This window comes from Schistocerca serialis, chromosome 4 (genome assembly GCF_023864345.2).
Source record: "Schistocerca serialis cubense isolate TAMUIC-IGC-003099 chromosome 4, iqSchSeri2.2, whole genome shotgun sequence".
Classification (NCBI taxonomy): Eukaryota; Metazoa; Arthropoda; class Insecta; order Orthoptera; family Acrididae; genus Schistocerca; species Schistocerca serialis.
This window is the reverse complement of record NC_064641.1, coordinates 188,365,736-188,384,856: the sequence shown is the minus strand read 5'-3', so window position 1 is coordinate 188,384,856 and position 19,121 is coordinate 188,365,736. Positions and strand designations below refer to the sequence as shown.

The following is a 19,121-nucleotide window of genomic DNA, read 5'->3' as shown; positions in this document are numbered from 1 at the left end:
GTCAGTGTGAGCAGAGGTGTGGCTGGTTGTTCTATAGTTCTCTGGAATCGTGGCATTGTCTCCTCAGTTCAACTGGGTCTAGGCTCGCCTGACCCAACAACCTCCTTATACTAGGCCCTGTCAAGTACTGCGACATAATTCCCATACTATAGACATCTCGCAAAATGGAAAAATTGTCAAGGTGTCCATTGAAAGAGTGAAACCAGCATGGACCTTACCATTGCCGAAGCACAAAAGCGCTCCTCCAGTTCAGGATGATGGAGGGTCAGGTGAGCCTACACCTAGTTGAACTGAAAAGACAATGCCAAGATGCCAGAAGACTGTAGAAAAACCAATCACACCTGTGCTCACACCGACACATCAACCGGTCGTCTGTAAAAGAGCTAGACGACAAGTCATATTAAAGTACCCCAACATGCTTTAAGGGTGAGGACAAGAGACCGACCAGTGATGTGCATTGTTTTTTCTTTCTGCAAGTGGCTGGTTTCTCTGGTTTGATGTATATTCTTTGTTTTTCATTTTTTTGTGTAGAGCTGTACTTTTGACGTTAATCTAAGTAAGATAAATGTCTCTTAAGTATATGTGGCTTTGAATTCTGACCTACATAATCAAATTCTTTTGTGTTGTGAAATATTCACAGTAAATTTTATTACTCTGCATAATGTGTTACTTATTTGAAACACATTTTCAGGTAATTTTGTCACTCGGCAAGAAAGAATTTAGTCATCAGGAGCATCAAAAAGTTTTTGTTGATGACAATGCCGAATGGGTGAGTGCACGTATTCAATTTTTTATTTATTTATTTTTTTTTAAAAAAAAGGACATTCCTTCCCGTTTGCTTGACCATGCTCTGTTGTCTTTCTGTATATTCCTGTTACTGTTATGAAGCTAGTTATGACATCAGTTGTGTTTCTTAATTTGTTACTCATTGCCAGTTGTCATTTTTATGTTGTTATTAATGTATTGTTTCTGATGTTGAACTACCATATGTGTCTGCATAAAATAATTTTCTATGTTTTTATTTATGAATAATTCTTCCGACAAAGTTTGTGCAGGAGGGTTCATAGGCTAACCCTATGCCACAGTAAAAGTGGTGTTGACAGAAAGCAGAGAATAATAAATGAATAAGCACCTCAAATGTTTGAGTAACTCAAAATTGTCTCAAAACAAGTCAGAATCCAGGTACTCCATTATTGTAGTGGAAAAAGAATGTGAAGATACATTAAATTTCAGTGGGGGAAATGAGTGGAAAGAATGATCACCAATATAGTGCACTGTAAATGAAACAAAACATACTGGGATGATTGATCTCATATGATGTGTCTTGGTAATCTGCAAAACCTCAGTGCAGCAGTGGAGAAACATGTCTTCTGGATCCAAAACCTGTTAAAACACATTAACGTTTAAGATATCATTGTGTGATCAGTTAATTCTGGTCTTTTCTCATATTCTTTTTCTTTTATTACTTTATATTTTACATTTTTAATTTTGCAGTAAGTATTATTTGCAATCACTTAAACTTTTAAAAATAAATAGGTTACTGCCTGACATTCCTGTTCAAACTGTACAACTATAGATTAATACTGACAGGCAAATGAGTATTGACAGTCAATGTTTTTTCTGTGTGTGTGTGTGTGTGTGTGTGTGTGTGTGTGTGTGTTAAAATTATGAGTCCTTCACTTTCCTCATTTAATCCTTCAATTTTTTTAATTCCCAGTTTTGTTCGACAATACATTATCTGTGTGCAGTTTATAAAATGTAAGTGAAGACATGGTATAGATCAATGGCAAAGTGCCAGACTACAATTCCAAAGGTCAGTCCTAGGATTCGTATCTGTCACTTAACACTTCTTTCACCTCTGACAATGTTTGTTAATGCAAAATATACCAAGTTTCCCTGTGGTTTGAAGTCCATGTTTAATTGTAGGCCCTGACTTGGTGAGACAGTTTAAAGGTCAGAGAAAGGCAAAAGCATACCACTTCCATAGGACCATCCCTAGTAAAACACTGTGGTGTTCAAACCAATGAGAGCCTTACCTTTACCTTTAAAAACCTACATATAATTTAAAATGAGAGGCAGTGTTCTCGGCATGCACTGTCTTTCTTAGTTACATATACCCCATAATACCTCCTAAGTGCTCTAAATGGTGAGCAGTTCTGTGAGCCTGAACTCACTGATACCATATATTGACTTTGACGCATGTCGTAATAATGTTGCACTGTGTGAAATATTTTCTACACAAAAAGGAAGAGAAAAGAACACCAGTAACATTATCTGCCTCTGTATTCCTTTGTGAAATGGAGCCTGTGGTGACAGATTGATCTACAGTGTAGCCTGAGGTTTAGGGCGGTGTAGCCTGAGGTTTAGGTTGGTTGGAAGGTGACAGTGAATAATTAAGTTGGCGAGTCAATGTATTTGAGTACAAAATATTACTTGTGGCAAATAACTGATTTGTAATGTTGCCTTCTTTACCTTGAGTTTAGCCAACAGATTTGCTGTTGTAAGAATAACTGTAATTCTTCTGGTGCAAATATTTTGCGTGTAATGGTTTTCAACAAGTGGTTTATGGACACCATTTAGATGACATCATGGATGAAAGCAGATTGATGGTTTCGCAGGTTCAGTGTTCTTGATTCAACAAACCAGAATTCTGACGTTGGAGAATAGTCAGTGACCCCAACAGTCGGTTACCTTAAGCTGTTTCGGCAGTGTCCGTTAGGCACATAATTTGTTCATCCGGGAATGTGGGGTTTTGCTTAAACACCTGATTTACAAAGATGGTGGAAATGTATTTAAATAATTAAAATTGATGGAAACTATGTAAGTAAATTGATAATGAGATTAAATGGCCAGCAGAGGGAAATTGATGGGGGCACTCATAACATCTCATTTGTATCAAGTTTACTCAGGAATGAAGTTCTCATCTTAATTGACTTTTTGTGGGACCTGTAGAACCCCACCCGCCCCCACCCTCCCCTGTGGGTCCGGGGATTAGAATATGCCCAAGGTATTCCTGCCTGTCATAAAAGGTGACTAAAAGGAGTCTCATATGTTTTGGTCTTCATATGATGGTCCCCTGTAGGGTTTGACGTCCATTTTTCAAAATTTTCCCAAAGAGCGAGCCAATTAGAGAAGGGTGCCTTACATGGTGCATTGTGTCCATCATGCCTTCAGATCTTTAGCCCACCTTCTCGTCGTTGCACTGCAGCCCAACTCATTCTCCATCTCTTGGGCAAGGACGCCTTCCTGGGTGCATTTTCCACCATGCACTATGCAGTGTTGCTTTTTGTGCCGACGATGACCATGGACTTCTTTGCACCTCATATCCAGCACGGTAGCCAGTCCGTTGTGGTGGGGCTGCCATATACCCTGTTGGTTGTAGTCCCGTGACAATACATGGATCGCTCTGCTGATGCCTGCACCGTTAACTCCCCACGTATGCCAAGGAGTAGATGCCCGTCATTCTGGGGCTTCGGGACTCCCCGCAATGGCCATCCTGCCAGGTGGCCTTTGCCTTGGCTGGGTGGCACCGGTGGTGAGGTCCCCTGGTCGGAGTGGGTGGCAGCAGGGCGGATGACGCGCAATGAAGTGTATCACATCATCACTTGCTGGTTATCAAACACCAGCAGTCTCTAAGCATTACAAGTCTCAGTACAATGCAGAAAAGCACGGCCCTAAATCATTAACCTCCCTGGCCACACCATGGGATGAACGCCAGGCTAAGGATGGCAGCGAACCTTATTCACCCCGGTACCTTGTATGTATGAGAACTGATGGGTACTCTTTGATTTGATGAAGCCACAGTTTTTTGTAGAGCATTTAGAGGACAAGTTTGGAGAGGTAGAGAGCTTGTCCAAAATGCGATCTGGGTCAGTCTTAATAAAAACAGCATCCTCTGCCCAGTCACGGACTTTACTCATTTGTAACCTGTTGAGGGATGTTTCTGTTACCATCACACCCCATAAGAGCTGAAATATGGTCCAGGGTATTATATTCCACAGGGACCTTTTGCAATCTGATAACGAGCTGCACGTCAACTTAGAACAGTGTGGTGCTAATTTCGTACAGCATGTCCATCAGGGTCCGAGGGATAATCAGGTTTCCACTGGTGCCTTCATCTTGGCCTTCGAGGGTGACACCTTCCCCAAGAAGGTCAAGGTGATGGTCTACCGCTGTGACATCAAGCCCTATATCCCTCCCCTGATGCGGTGCTTTAAGTGCTGGAAGTTTGGCCTTATGTCTTCCCACTGTACTTCCAGCGTCACATGTCGAGATTGTGGACATCCATCACATCCCAATAATCCATCTGCCCCGCCTCCCATCAGTGTTAACTGCAGAGAGCATCATTCACCTTGCTCACCAGACTGCATGATTCTACAGAAAGAGAGGAAAATCGTGGAATACAAGACCCTGGACCGACTGACCTACACTGAGGCTAGGAGAAAATATGAGCGCCTGCATCCTCTGGCTGTGACCCTCTCATATGCCACCACTACGAGAACAGTTGTAGCCCCATCAGGTCCGTGAATTCCGGTTGGCTCTCAGAGCCAGAAGGCTACACCTGCCCCCTTGGAGGTGGTCAGTTCCCCCGCCTGTTGCTCCCGCACCACTTACCCAACCGTCCAGTCCTTACTTCTCAGCCGGAGAAGCATAAGTCTTCTTCAGTTCCTCTCACCAGGAAGGGGTCCCTTGGGTCACTCCCTTCCCAGGTTTCTGCTAACGGGAAACATGACTCCCGTCAGTGGCTGAAGTGCCCAAAAGCAGCTGGTCGTAGGGCTTCACGATCATCCTCAGTCCCGGAGACTGAGTCAGTGAAGCCCTCCCAGCCAGAGAAACCCAAGGAGCAGTGAGAGAAGTCCAAAAAGACGACCCGTAAGACCAAGGAAATTGTGGTGGCACCCACACCACCACTGTCTACAAGCTCTGTGTCTGGGGATAAGGTGGAGATTCTGGTATCCGCTGAGGACCTAGATCTCGCCAGGTCCTCAGACACAATGGATATAGACTGCTCAGGCAATAAGTCGGTGGCAGCAGGTAACCCTGAGGCGTAAACTGCCTCATTGAATGTTCCACACCTTCCCAGTCTCACTATGACGTCATCCTTCAGTTTTTTCCTCTGCCTGACTGATATACAGCAAGTGTTAAGCTTTATACCTGCTTTCTGCATTGCCCTCCAGGAAACCTGGTTCCTGGAAATGCAGACCCTTGCCCTCTGTGACTATAAGGGATATTACAGGAACTGTTGGGACTATAATAGTGTATCAGGTGGAGTTTGCATTTATGTCCTAAACTCAGTCGGTAGTGAAACACTGACCCTTCAAACCCCTCTTGAAGCTATGACTGTCAGAATAAGGATGACGCAGGAAATAACTGTCTGCAATTTATATCTTCCTCCAGTGGTGCAGTACCCCTGATAAGCTCCCGTCTGCTTGGAGATTATATGGGTTAATTAATGATTGTTATGTTACATTCCTCTTGTTTTAGTTGACTGTGTATATCGATACTTCGTTCATTGTTATATGCAATGATGTGGTACTAACTGATGGAGACGCATTAAGAACTGGTAAAATTTAATTTATTTCCTTTATCACACTGCACAAACATAAACACACTATTATTCAAACTGTGTGCCACTGCTATTAAACAGAGAGATAAATCCTTCGCTACGCAACTGCCTTTGGCTCACGCAGCCTACACCTTCCACAGCATCTCAACAACTGCTTCTGCTTGCGACTCTCTCCGCCACTGGGCATTGTTGCCCTCCAAAGAACAACCACTTACAGATACTACACACCAGTACCCTCACATCCCCACCAAAACAAAACTAGAGCTAGGTTACCTTTTGAGGGGACTCAGAAGTCCTAGCGAAAGTTATACAGTAAAAAATCAAAATTTCGAAATTACACTGTTTAGTATTTCATGTCAAAGTAGTTGCAATAAGTATTTGACCCTGAGAACAAATGACTTTCAAAATATAACTAATGTTAATTAGCCTTATCTCCACGCTCATAAAACATGATCAGTGAATATAGCAATTTGAAAATTATTTAATGACAGCAAGAACTTTACACATAATTTACTAACTGTCTGTTAATCAGCAAGAAAAATGTAAAAAAGATAAGATAATGTGACTGACACAGTTTCCCTTTTGTTGGAGATATCAAGCATATTAGTAAAGGTTACTCCTAATTACACACATGAATCACAGTAAAGAACATAATTGACACTAAGGAATGGAATCTGAATAAATGAGCCTAATTTTAAATAACCTAATACAAATGTAAAACCTATATACACAAAAGCATTGACACTATGCATCTGTCAAAACTACAGTTACAGGCATAAAACATTTTATCAATTAACTCTTGAAATTTGTAAATTGGCACACAGCACACAGACTACTTATACAAAAATCAGTACATACCTTTAAAGAAATATTTTCCATTTACAACCAAGTTACATTGAGTGAATCATTTATAAACAAAAGACATTTTGTTGGCTTGAGCACTTTTCACACCATAAGGAAATATTGGGGACTCTGCTTTGGGGCCCTACCTATAAGCTGAGCAGAACTTCACACGATTTCACTAAGGGGAGTGGCATCATCGCCGCTGAGGACTCACAAACACTATACATAACACAGCACTTGTTACTCTGCTTTTATCACTGTCCTATGTGTTGAGCTGGTTGTCACACGCAGTTACGACATTTGATGCAAGGGAAGAGTGACATCGCCGCCGCCAGAAACAGGAAGATCTAGGAGCTGTTGTTACGCCCACGAATAATAGCCGCATTCCGCTGTACGGTTCGTTGGCGGCACGTTCCAGTTATGTTGACAAGTGCCGGATGCCAGTCAGCTGTTCGTGAAGTCAGCCACCTCCTCCTCCCCCAAACCGTAGCGCACCAGGTGTCAAAGGTCATTGGCAGGCAGGCATGAAAACAATAAAATAACATTACGGCAGTGTGAAGTAGCAAAAGACAAACGCGCTGCGCGCTTAGCTGTGCACTGTTGCCTGCTTCCTGAAAACCAAAACACACGCTACAAGCGTCACTCTGTTGTCCACTGCTGCACCTGTCACAGGACATAAGAGAGAGTCACACAATATCAACCACAGAGAATAAGATGCACTCACTGCAGCTACCAACTACAGTCTTCAACATCTCACAATAGCTACCGACTACAGTCTTCAACATCTCACAATAGCTACCGACTACAGTCTTCAACATCTCACAATAGCTACCGACTATTTTCCAAAGGTTTGTCCATCAGTAACGTAGCATATTTATAACTAAACACAGTTCACTAATTGACACTTATGTAACTTAATGTTCTCAACATGTTGTAGGCTATGATATTTGCCAGATTTAATCACTTCTACCTCCACTGAATTCGGGTGAACCAGCTTTCTAATCTCGAATGGTCCTTTTTCAATTATCTGATTAGCCAACATCCTTTTGATTTCCTTGTTCACTTCTTCTCTCTTCGCTAAAGGTATTGCATGCGATTTTCTGCAAAATGGGTCATGTTCCTTGACTTTAATTTTGCAAACACATCCTTTTATTAATCCAGGTAATTTTGAAAACAGGTAAACTTCGCATCTCAGCACTACCATTAATTCCTCTCTTTGTGCTTATGTCAAGTTCACCGACATCTGGATCTTGATTTGAATACCAGTCAGAGCGTCTTCATCATTATTCTTCTCTCGCAGAGCAGGATCTTCCTCAGAATCATCATAAGTCGCCAGTTCCTCTTCTCCTCGGAAACGCATTAGCCTCATCTCCACACACACACAGCGCCCTTATTTTCTTCATTAATAAATCCTTTAAACATTATCTTCTTCTCGATATTATTTATTCTCATCCGCAGACAACCCTTTTCAAATTCAGTACTGCACCTCATTTCAGTCAACCATTATATTCCAAGAACTAATCCGACATAAAGAGATCCAACAATTAATACGCTCTGTTCATACTCGTCTTCATTGATTCTAAACGTCAATAGAGCTTGATGTTTAATGGGTTTGCTTCTATTACCTACAGCACTGACAATATGTACGCCGTTCACGGGGAATGTTGGAAATGCCACCAGATTATTTAATTGTGAAAACAGATTTTCTGAAATTGCACTCACTTCGCTCGCTGAGTCCAGTTGTGCATCCACAATAATTCCGCATACCTCCACCTCTACAAAAGGCATTAAGATTTCTTGATCATTATTTTCATCCTCTCGATACAAATCGTCTTTAATATCATCTACTCGTTCACACTTGATTGCGTTAATCGCTGCATCTGACACATTTCTTGTTAACTTGAATTTCGGAGCGGGTCGTCTACGAAACTTGACTTAGTTTACCAGTTCACGGTCATGTGGATTATGCTCTGGGCTCCTTTTTTGTTCCAGCGATCGTTGTTGTCTTCTGTTTTCTTCATACTGTGATCGATCTGAGTACTGATTGTAATTAAATCTGTTCGGTGCGTCATACTCATTTCTTGTTTGTTTTCCGTCCCCTCTTCTATCAAATCTGCTTGGTCTTCCATTAGTCATAAATTCTTGTTGCGGTGGGCCATTAACACGCGAATGACGATCATCATTATTTCTCTCGTGCTGTTCGCGTTCATGGTTAAGTACATCAATTCTATCGATCATTAGGCAGGTCTGCTCCATGTTGAATTTTGGAGTGAGTGCTAACTTTTCACGTACCGCGAAAGGTAGCTTCTATATCAAAATTAACATCAATTCCTCTTCCTTGACCGGGTCATCAAGATAGGCATTGTCGTTCCAAAATTTCTGCATATATTCACGCATTGTTCCATAATGTCTTGCGTAGTTCGACGGTGTAAGAATCTTTGATTTTACATCCCGTTGTTTTTCTCGCGACCAAAATTTACTCAAGGAGGCAGATTCAAATTCTTTGTACTGTGAATAATTTTCTGAAACACTGATGATGCCCCAGATATGTGCTTCACCTTTCATGTGGCTAATGCACATATAAATTTTCGCACGTTCCGTATAATGTCTTGGAAATGTGTGTTTAAATTGCTTAATAAAGGCAGCTGCATGGATACCTTGTTTCGGATCGTAATCTTGAAAGTTGCGTATGCTCAATCCATTGTCTGCAATAACTTAGGAACGTTAACCATACTGTTATCAACTTCACGTAATGCTGCATTGATTTCCTGACGCATAAGGTCTTTATTGACATTGTTCAAACCATTTTCGGATGACATTACCTTTTGGCAAATTTCGCCTACTTCAGTACTCAGTTCAGTACATTGCATCTGTACGCCTTGAACTAACTTAACAAGTGTTTCTTTGTTGCCTTTACATGTACTCTTAATTTTAAAAATTTCATTGTTTTGAGCCTTAACTGTTTCTTGAACTTTGTTAACTAATATTCGCTTGTTTACCTTGTTCATTAACTTTTGTGTTAAGATCTTGCATTTTATTATCAAGTTCTTCATGTTTGGTATCACATTCCTTTTGGAGCTCCTTAATGTGTCTGATTAAGTGAATTAGTGATCTCAGTTCACAAGTTAACGATTGCATTTGATAAATTCTTTATTTCTTCATTGGCATTCCTACTTTCCTGTTTGATTTCTCTCACGATCTGCACTATCAAATCGTTAGTGCTAACACTCGTTCCCGTTTGTTGACTACTCACTAGTGTTGAACTAGGTGTCGTTGAATCGAAACTAACTACACCACTATCTTCCATTACGTTAAGTGTGGTATTCTCAAATCCAAACTCGCATTCTACATTGACTAAAGCATTAACTTGTCCCCCCTCATTAATAACTTCACTGTTGTTTTGCTTTGTGTCCACCATGTTAACAATGTTCACAAAAATCACTGTCCGTTAATAATCAATTCCAACACTTAATTTAAAAGATCATATTATAAGTATCACAGTCTCTAAAATAGTTCAGAGGTCCTTTCCTAATTTCTCTTGTGCAACGTGGAAAACAATTAGAAACGAAGCGCTTCACTCACCGTTTGTTGTGCTGTCTTCTCCGACGATCCGAAGATTGTGAAGGAATCGACGTCTGATACACTCGTCGCCAAATATAAGCTCCCGTCTCCTTGGAGATTATATGGGTTAATTAATGATTATTATGTTACATTCCTCTTGTTTTAGTTGACTGTGTGTATCGAGACTTCGTCCATTGTTAAATGCAATGGTGTGGTACTAACTGATGGAGACGCATTAAGAACTAGTAAAATTTGATTTATTTCCTTTATCACGCTGTACAAACATAAACACACTGTTATTCAAACTGTGTGCCCCTACTATTAAACAGAGAGAGAAATCCTTCGCTATGCAACCGCCTTTGGCTCACGCAGCCTACACCTTCCACAGCCTCTCAACAACTGCTTCTGCTTGCACCTCTCCACCACTGGGCATTGTCACCCTCCAAAGAACAACCACTTACAGATGCTACACATCAGTACCCTCACACCCTGAATGTATTAGCTGCACTGATTGATACTCCGTAAACCTTTCCTACTTTTGGGAGATTTTAACGCCCGTAACCCCTTGTGGGGTTGCACTGAGCTTACTGACCGAGGCAGAGATGTTGAAACTTTACTGTCTCGGTTTGACATCTGTCTCTTAAATACGGGGGCCGCCACACATTTCATTGTGGCTTGTGGTAGTTACTCGGACATAGATTTATCAATTTGCAGTCCAGGACTTCTTCCATCTATCTGCTGGATTGCACATGACCATCTGTGTAGTAGTGACAACTTCCCCATCTTCCTGTCACTGCCCCGGCATCAGGCCCACAGACACCTGTCCATATGGGCTTTAAACAAGGCAGAATGGGAAACTTTCACCTCTGCAGTCACCATCGACTCTCTCCTCCACATGGTAACATTGATGTGATAGTTGAGCAGGTGACTACAACAATTGTTACTGTGATGGAAATACGCAATCCCTTGCTCTTTAGGGAGCCCCCGGCGAAAGGCGGTCCCTTGGTGGTCACCGGAAGTCGCTGAGGCAATTAAGGAGTGTCGGCGAGCTCTCCTTCAGCATAAGTGGCACCCTTCCCTGGAGCACTTAAGTCTTTAAGCGGCTCTGCCCTTGTGTTCGCGAGCTTATCAAAAGATGGAAGCAGGAGTGTTGGGACAGATATGTCTGGACCGTTAGGTGCCATACGTCACTTTCCCAAGTCTGGACGAAGATCAGATGTCTTTTTGGGTACCAAACACCAACAGGTGTTCCTGTCATTAACATCAATGGCATGTTATCTACCTAAGCAAACGCAATTGCTGAACACTTTGGTGAGCTCTATGCTCGAGCCTCTGCATCGGAGAACTACCCCCCAGCCTTTCGCACCCCCAAATGGTGGATGGAAAGGGAAGTCCTCTTGTTCGTGACACACCACAGTGAACCCTATAACGCCCCATTTAAAGAGTGGGAGCTGATCAGTGCCCTTACACATTGCCCCAACACAGCTTCTGGGCCAGATCAGATCCACAGTCAGATGATTAGCCCATCAGCCTCACCAACGTTCTTTGTAAGCTGCTGGAACGTATCGTGTGTCAGTGGTTGTGTTGGGTCCTACTGGCTCCATGTCAGGTCGGCTTCAACCAGGGTCACTGTACCACTGATAATCTTGTGTCCTTCGAGTCAGTCATCCGAACACCTGGTTGCTGTCTTTTTTGATTTACGAAACGCGTATGACACGACCTGACGACGTTATTTCCTTGCCACATTATACGAATGGGGTCTCCCAGGCCCGCTCCCGATTTTTAACCACAATTTCCTGTTGCTTTGTACTTTCTGCGTCCAAGTTGGTGCCTCCAATAGTTCCCCCCATATCCAGAAGAATGGGGTCTGCAGTGCTCCATATTGAGTGTATCTCTATTTTTAGTGGCCATTAATGGTCTAGCAGCAGCTGTAAGGCCTTCCGTCTCACCTTCTCTGTATACTGACAACTTCTGCATTGCGTACTGCTCCACCAGTGCTGATGTTGCAGAGCGGCACGTACACAGCACCATCCACAAGGCGCAGTCATGGGCTCTAGCCCATGGTTTCCAGTTTTCGGCCACAAAGTTGTGTGTTATGCACTTCTGTTGGCATCATACTGTTAACCCGAAACCAGAATTTTACCTTACTGATGATCCACTCACCGTAGTGGAGACATGTCGATTCTTAGGACTGGTTTTTCAATACCCAATTGACTTGGCGTCCTCACCTCCGTCAGCTTAAGTGGAAGTGTTGGCAGCACCTCAATGCTCTCCGCTGCTTGAGCAACACCAACTGGGGTGCAAATCGTTCTACGCTGCTGCAGCTCTACAGAGCCCTTGTTCAATCCCGCCTTGACTATGGGAGTGTGGCTTATGGTTCAGCAGCACTCTCAGCATTGCATTTACTCAACCCAGTGTACCACTGTGGCATTCACCTAGCGACAGGAGCTTTTAGGACAAGTCCGGCTATCAGCGTCCTGGTGGAGGCCGGAGTCACTCCATTGCAGGTTAGGCGTGCACAATTGCTCTCCAGTTATGTTACACATATTTGTAGTTCTCCTGCGCATCCGCATTACCGTCGACTTTTCCGGCCCACAGCAGTTAATCTCCCTGATCGGTGGCATAGGTCAGGGCTTACAATTGCAGTTCTTGTGCGAACCCTTCTCTCCGAACTGGAGTCCTTTCCGTTGCCACCTATACTTAAGGTTCATTCACGAACACTTCCATGGTGTACACCTAGGCTTTGGCTTCGCCTGGACCTTTCACATGGCTCTAAGGACTCAGTTAACCCTGTGACTCTCCACTGTCACTTCCTCTCGATTCTCGACACGTACTGGGGCCAGGAACTGGTTTACACCAATGGCTCGATGGCTGATGGTCATGTTGGCTTCGCCTGTGTTCACGGAGGACATACAGCACGGCACTTCTTACCAGATGGGTGCAGTGTTCTCACGGCAGAACTGGCGGCCATATCTCGTGCTCGTGAGCACATCTGCTCATGCGCAGGCGAGTCATTTCTCCTGTGTACTGACTCCTTGAGCAGCCTACAAGCTATTGACTGGTGCTACCCTCGTCATCGTTTGGTAACGACCATCCAGGAATCCATCTATGCCCTGGAACTGTCCAGTCGTTCAGTGGTGTTTGTCTGGACCCCAGGTCACCTCGGAATCCCAGGCAATGAAATTTCCGACAGGCTGGCAAACAGGCTACGCGGGAACCAATTACGAAGATCAGCTTCTCTGAAACTGACCTGCATTCAGTATTATGCTGAAAGGTTTTGCGGCTTTGGGAGATAGAATGGCATAACCTCAGTACGCACAACAAGCTGCATGCCATTAAGGAAGCTACGAATGTGTGGAAGACTTCCGTGTGTGCCTCTCACAGGGACTTTGTGGTTCCCTGTCAGCTCCGCATTGGCCATACTTGGCTGGTGCATGGTTACCTCCTCCATCACGAGGACCCACCTCAGTTTCGCTGTGGCTCACGAATAAAGGTCGTCCATCTCTTGCTGGACTGCCCACTTTTAGCCGCTCTGCAGCGGACTTTTAGCTTTCCCAGCATCCTACCTTCAGTGTTGGGCAACAATGCCTCAACGGCAGCCTTAGTTCTACGTTTTATTCGTGGGGGAGAGTTTTATCATTTGCTCTAAGTTTTAGCACATGTCCTTTGTCCCTGTGTGTCCTACACCCTAGTACTTTCAGGCTGGAGGTTTTAATGTGTTGCAGAGTGGCTGGCTTTTCCTTTTATCCTCATGGTCAGCTAGCCATGGTAACCTGCTTTCTTGTTTTAACCTCTTCTACCTGTTTCTTGTGTCTTTGTGGTTTTCTTGTCCTCTTTTGTCCATTTAAGTGTTTGTTGCCCTTCAGTTGTTGCTGTGGTTTTTCCTTCCATTCTGTTTTGTGTTGTAATTCTCATTGCCGTATTCTCGCCCTTGTGGCATTATTTCCTTTGGAACAAGGGACCGATTAACTTGTAGTTTGGTCCCTTCCCCCTCTTTTAAACCAACCAACCAACCAATCTGTAGAACCTTTCAATCGACATTCCTGGCTGGGAGGGTGCCCACTGCTCACACTTACAGAAAGATTGTAGTGATTGGGCATTGCAGTGATGACTGCAGTGACAGCACACAGCATTTGATGTATTTATGTTCAGTGATATGTATTATCTCTTTCGGTTCGTAGAAGCTTGATATTCCATGGTCTTCAATACTAAATGTTGTATTTTATCTGGATATGTCGCTTTATGATTACTGCTGTCTTAGTATAGTACAAATACACAACGAGTTTAAACTCAAGAACTCTTAAAGAGTAATTTTGTTTGTATCATGATTTCTACATTCCTACTCTGCTATTCCCCCCCCCCCCCCCTCCCCCCTATGAACCATGTACCTTGCCATTGGTGGGGAGGCTTTGGTGCCTCAACGATACAGACGGCCATACCGTAGGTGCAACCACAATGGAGGGGTATCTGTTGAGAGGCCAAACAAACGTGTGGTTCCTGAAGAGGGGCAGCAGCCTTTTCAGTAGTTGCAGGGACAACAGTCTGGATGATTGACTGATCTGGCCGTGTAACATTAACCAAAACAGCCTTGCTGTGCTGGTACTGCGAACAGCTGAAAGCAAGGGGAAACTATGGCTGTAATTTTTCCCGAGGGCGTGCAGCTTTACTGTATGATTAAATGATGATGGCGTCCTCTTGGGTAAAATATTCCGGAGGTAAAATAGTCCCCCATTCGGATCTCCAGGCGGGGACTACTCAAGAGGACGTCGTTATCAGGAGAAAGAAAACTGACGTTCTACGGATCGGAGCGTGGAATGTCAGATCCCTTAATTGGGCAGGTAGGTTAGAAAATTTAAAAAGGGAAATGGGTAAGTTGAAGCTAGATGTAGTGGGAATTAGTGAAGTTCGGTGGCAGGAGGAACAAGACTTCTGGTCAGGTGACTACAGGGTTATAAACACCAAATCAAATAGGGGTAATGCAGGAGTAGGTTTAATAATGAATAAAAAAAAAATAGGAGTACGGGTAAGCTACTGCAAACAGCATAGTGAATGCATTATTGTGGCCAAGATAGACACGAAGCCCATGCCTACTACAGTAGTACAAGTCTATATGCCAACTAGCTCTGCAGATGATGAAGAAATTGATTAAATGTATGATGAGATAAAAGAAATTATTCAGGTAGTGAAGAGAGACGAAAATTTAAGTCATGAGTGACTGGAATTCGAAAGTAGGAAAAGGGAGAGCAGGAAACATAGTAGGTGAATATGGATTGGGGGGAAGAAATGAAAGAGGAAGCCGTCTGGTAGAATTTTGCACAGAGCATAACTTAATCATAGCTAACACTTGGTTCAAGAATCATAAAAGAAGGTTGTATACACGGAAGAATCCTGGAGATACTAAAAGGTATCAGATAGATTATATATTAGTAAGACAGAGATTTAGGAAACAGGTTTTAAATTATAAGACATTTCCAGGGGCAGATGTGGACTCTGACCACAATCTATTGGTTATGAGAAGTAGATTAAAACTGAAGAAACTACAAAAAGGTGCTAATTTAAGGAGATGGGACCTGGATAAACTGACTAAACCAGAGGTTGTAGAGAGTTTCAGGGAGAGCATAAGGGAACAATTGACAGGAATGGGGGAAAGAAATACAGTAGTAGAAGAATTGGTAGCTCTGAGGGATGAAGTAGTGAAGGCAGCAGAGGATCGTGTAGGTAAAAAGACGAGGGCTAATAGAAATCCCTGGATAACAGAAGAAATATTGAATTTAGTTGATGAAAGGAGAAAATATAAAAATGCAGTAAATGAAGCAGGCAAAAAGGAATACAAACGTCTCAAAAATGAGATCGACAGGAAGTGCAAAATGGCTAAGCAGGGATGGCTAGAGGACAAATGTAAGGATATAGAGGCTTATCTCACTAGGGGTAACATAGATACTGCCTACAGGAAAATTAAAGAGGCCTTTGGAGAAAAGAGAACCACTTGTATGAATATCAAGAGCTCAGATGGAAACCCAGTTCTAAGCAAAGAAGGGAAGTCAGAAAGGTGGAAGGAGTATATAGAGGGTTAGGGCCATGTACTTGAGGACAATATTATGGAAATGAAAGAGGATGTAGATGAAGACGAAATGGGAGATAAGATACTGCGTGAAGAGTTTGACAGAGCACTGAAAGACCTGAGTGGAAACAAGGCCCCAGAAGTAGACAACATTCCATTAGAACTACTGATGGCCTTGGGAGAGCCAGTCATGACAAAACTCTACCATGTGGTGAGCAAGATGTATGAGACAGGTGAAATACCCTCAGACTTCAAGAATAATATAATAATTCCAATCCCAAAGAAAGCAGGTGTTGACAGATGTGAAAATTACCGAACTATCAGTTTAATACGTCACGGCTGCAAAATACTAACGCGCATTCTTTACATACGAATGGAAAAACTGGTAGAAGCCAACCTCGGGGAAGATCAGTTTGGAATCCATAGAAATTTTGGAACACGTGAGGAAATACTAACCTTACGACTTATCTTAGAAGAAAGATTAAGAAAAGGCAAACCTACATTTCTAGCATTTGTAGACTTAGAGAAAGCTTTTGTCAATGTTGACTGGAATACTCTCTTTCTAATTCTGAAGGTGGCAGGGGTAAAATACAGGGAACGAAAGGCTATTTACAATTTGTACAGAAACCAGATGGCAGTTATGAGAGTCGAGGGGCATGAAAGGGAAGCAGTGGATGGGAAGGGAGTGAGACAGGATTATAGCCTCTCCCCGATGTTATTCAATCTGTATATTGAGCTAGCAGTAAAGGAAACAAAAGAAAAATTTGGAGTAGGTATTAAAATTCATGGAGAACAAATAAAAACTTTGAGGTTCGCCGATGACATTGTAATTCTGTCAGAGACAGAAAGGACTTGGAAGAGCAGTTGAATGGAATGGACAGTGTCTTGAAAGGAGGATATAAGATGAACATCAACAAAAGCAAAACGAGGGTAATGGAATGTAATCAGATTAAATCGGGTGATGCTGAGGGAATTAGATTAGGAAATGAGACACTTAAAGTAGTAAAGGAGTTTTGCTATTTAGGGAGTAAAATAACTGATAATGGTCGAAGTAGAGAGGATATAAAATGTAGACCGGCAATGGCAAGGAAAGTGTTTCTGAAGAAGAGAAATTTGTTAAAATCGAGTATAGATTTAAGTGTCAGGAAGTCATTTATGAAAGTATTTGTATGGAGTGTAGCCATGTATGGAAGTGAAACACGGACGACAACTAGTTTGGACAAGAAGAGAATAGAAGCTTTCGAAATGTGGTGCTACAGAGGAATGCTGAAGATTAGATGGGTAGATCATGTAACTAATGAGGAGGTATTGAATAGGATTGGGGAGAAGAGAAGTTTGTGGCACAACTTGACTAGAAGAAGGGATCGGTTGGTAGGACATGTTTTGAGGCATCAAGAGATCACAAATTTAGCTTTGGAGGGCAGCGTGGAGGGTAAAAATCGTAGAGGGAGACCAAGATATGAATACACTAAGCAGATTCAGAAGGATGTAGGTTGCAATAAGTACTGGGAGATGAAGAAGCTTGCACAGGATAGAGTAGCATGGAGAGCTGCATCAAACCAGTCTCAGGACTGAAGACAACAACAACAACTCTGCTATTCACACTTAAGTGCTTGACAGAGGGTTGATTTAATCACTTTCAGATTATTTCTCTGCTGTTCCATTCTTAAATAGCATATAGCAAAAACAGTTGTCTTAATTTATTACGAAAGTCATTTCTCCCATTGTAGGTGGGAGTCAACAAAATATTTTCTCCTTTGAATGAGAAAGTTGGTGATTAAAATATTTGGTGAAACTATTTCAGCACATTGAGAAGAGCCTTTGTTTTAATGATCGCGAATCCCATATTGTATCCATGACACACTAATCTCTTTTTCGCAGTAATACAAAACAAGCTGCCCTTCTTTGAACTTTTTCCATGTTGTTTGTCAGTCCTATCTCATAAGGATCCTGTACTGCACAGTATACTTCAGAATAGGATGGACAAGTGTAATGTAGGCAATCTCTTTAGTAGATTTATTGCATCTTTTAACTGGCCTGCCAATAAAATGCTGTCTTTGGTTCATCTACCCACAATACTTTCTATGTTATCATTCCAATTTAAAGTGTTCATAATTGTAGCCACTAGGTATTTAGTTGAATTGACAGCCATTAAATTTGTTTGATTTATCATGTAACCAAAAATTTGAGTTCTTTTCAGTACTGAAGTGGATGACCTCACACTTTTCATTGTATTGAGTCAATTGCCACTTGTCACACCATACAGATATTTTGTTTCAATCATTTTACAATTCGTTTTGATCTTTTGATGACTTTACTAGACTATAAATGACAGCATCATCTGCAGACAATCTAAGAGAGCTGCTCAGATTCTCTCTTAGATCATTTACATAAAGTAGGGACAGCAGAGGACCCATAAACTTCCTTGAGGAATGTCAGATATAACTTCTGTTCTACTTGATGACTTTCCATTAGTTACTATGGACTGTGACCTTTTTTAACAGGAAATCACAAATCCAGTCATTCTCCACAGGCCAATCAGAAGCTGTCTGTAAAAACGGTGTCAAAAGCCTTCTGAAAATCTAGAAACATGGAATCAGTTTGAGATCCCTGTTGATAGCAATCATTACTTAGTATGAATAAAGAACCAGTTGTATTTCACAAGAGCGATATTATATGAATCTTTGCTGACTGTGTGTCAATAATTTTGTTTTCCCCCAAAATAATTTATAGTGTTCAAACACAGCATATGTTCCAAAATCCTATTGCAAATTGACATCAGTGATATGGCTCTTTATTGAGCAGATTACTTTTATTTCATTTCTTGTGTATTGATATGACCTGTGAAACTTTCAAGTCAATCAAGAGGTAGATATGTTGCTTATGGAGCAGTTACATCAGCGTACTTCGAAAGGAATGTAACTGGTATACAGTCTGGACTGCAAATTAGCCTTTATTAAGTGATTTAAGTTGCTTCGCTATTCTGAGGCTATCTACTTGTGAGTTACTCTTGGTGGCAGCCATTCTTCATTCTAATTCTGGAATATTTACTTCATCATCTTGGGTGAAGAAATTTCAGAAAACCATGTT

At 42.1% G+C, this 19,121-nt stretch overlaps 1 protein-coding gene across 6 annotated transcripts in view; it reads left to right on the top strand.

The window, feature by feature from the left end:
- Positions 1–19,121, top strand: part of LOC126475247 (inositol polyphosphate-5-phosphatase A) — a 327,646-nt gene that overhangs the window by 204,732 nt on the left and 103,793 nt on the right. For all 6 annotated transcript variants that reach the window (XM_050102946.1, XM_050102949.1, XM_050102945.1 and 3 more), the window contains one exon: positions 692–769. In XM_050102946.1, coding sequence (XP_049958903.1) covers positions 692–769 — 78 coding nt within the window. The remainder of the gene's footprint in view (positions 1–691; positions 770–19,121) is intronic.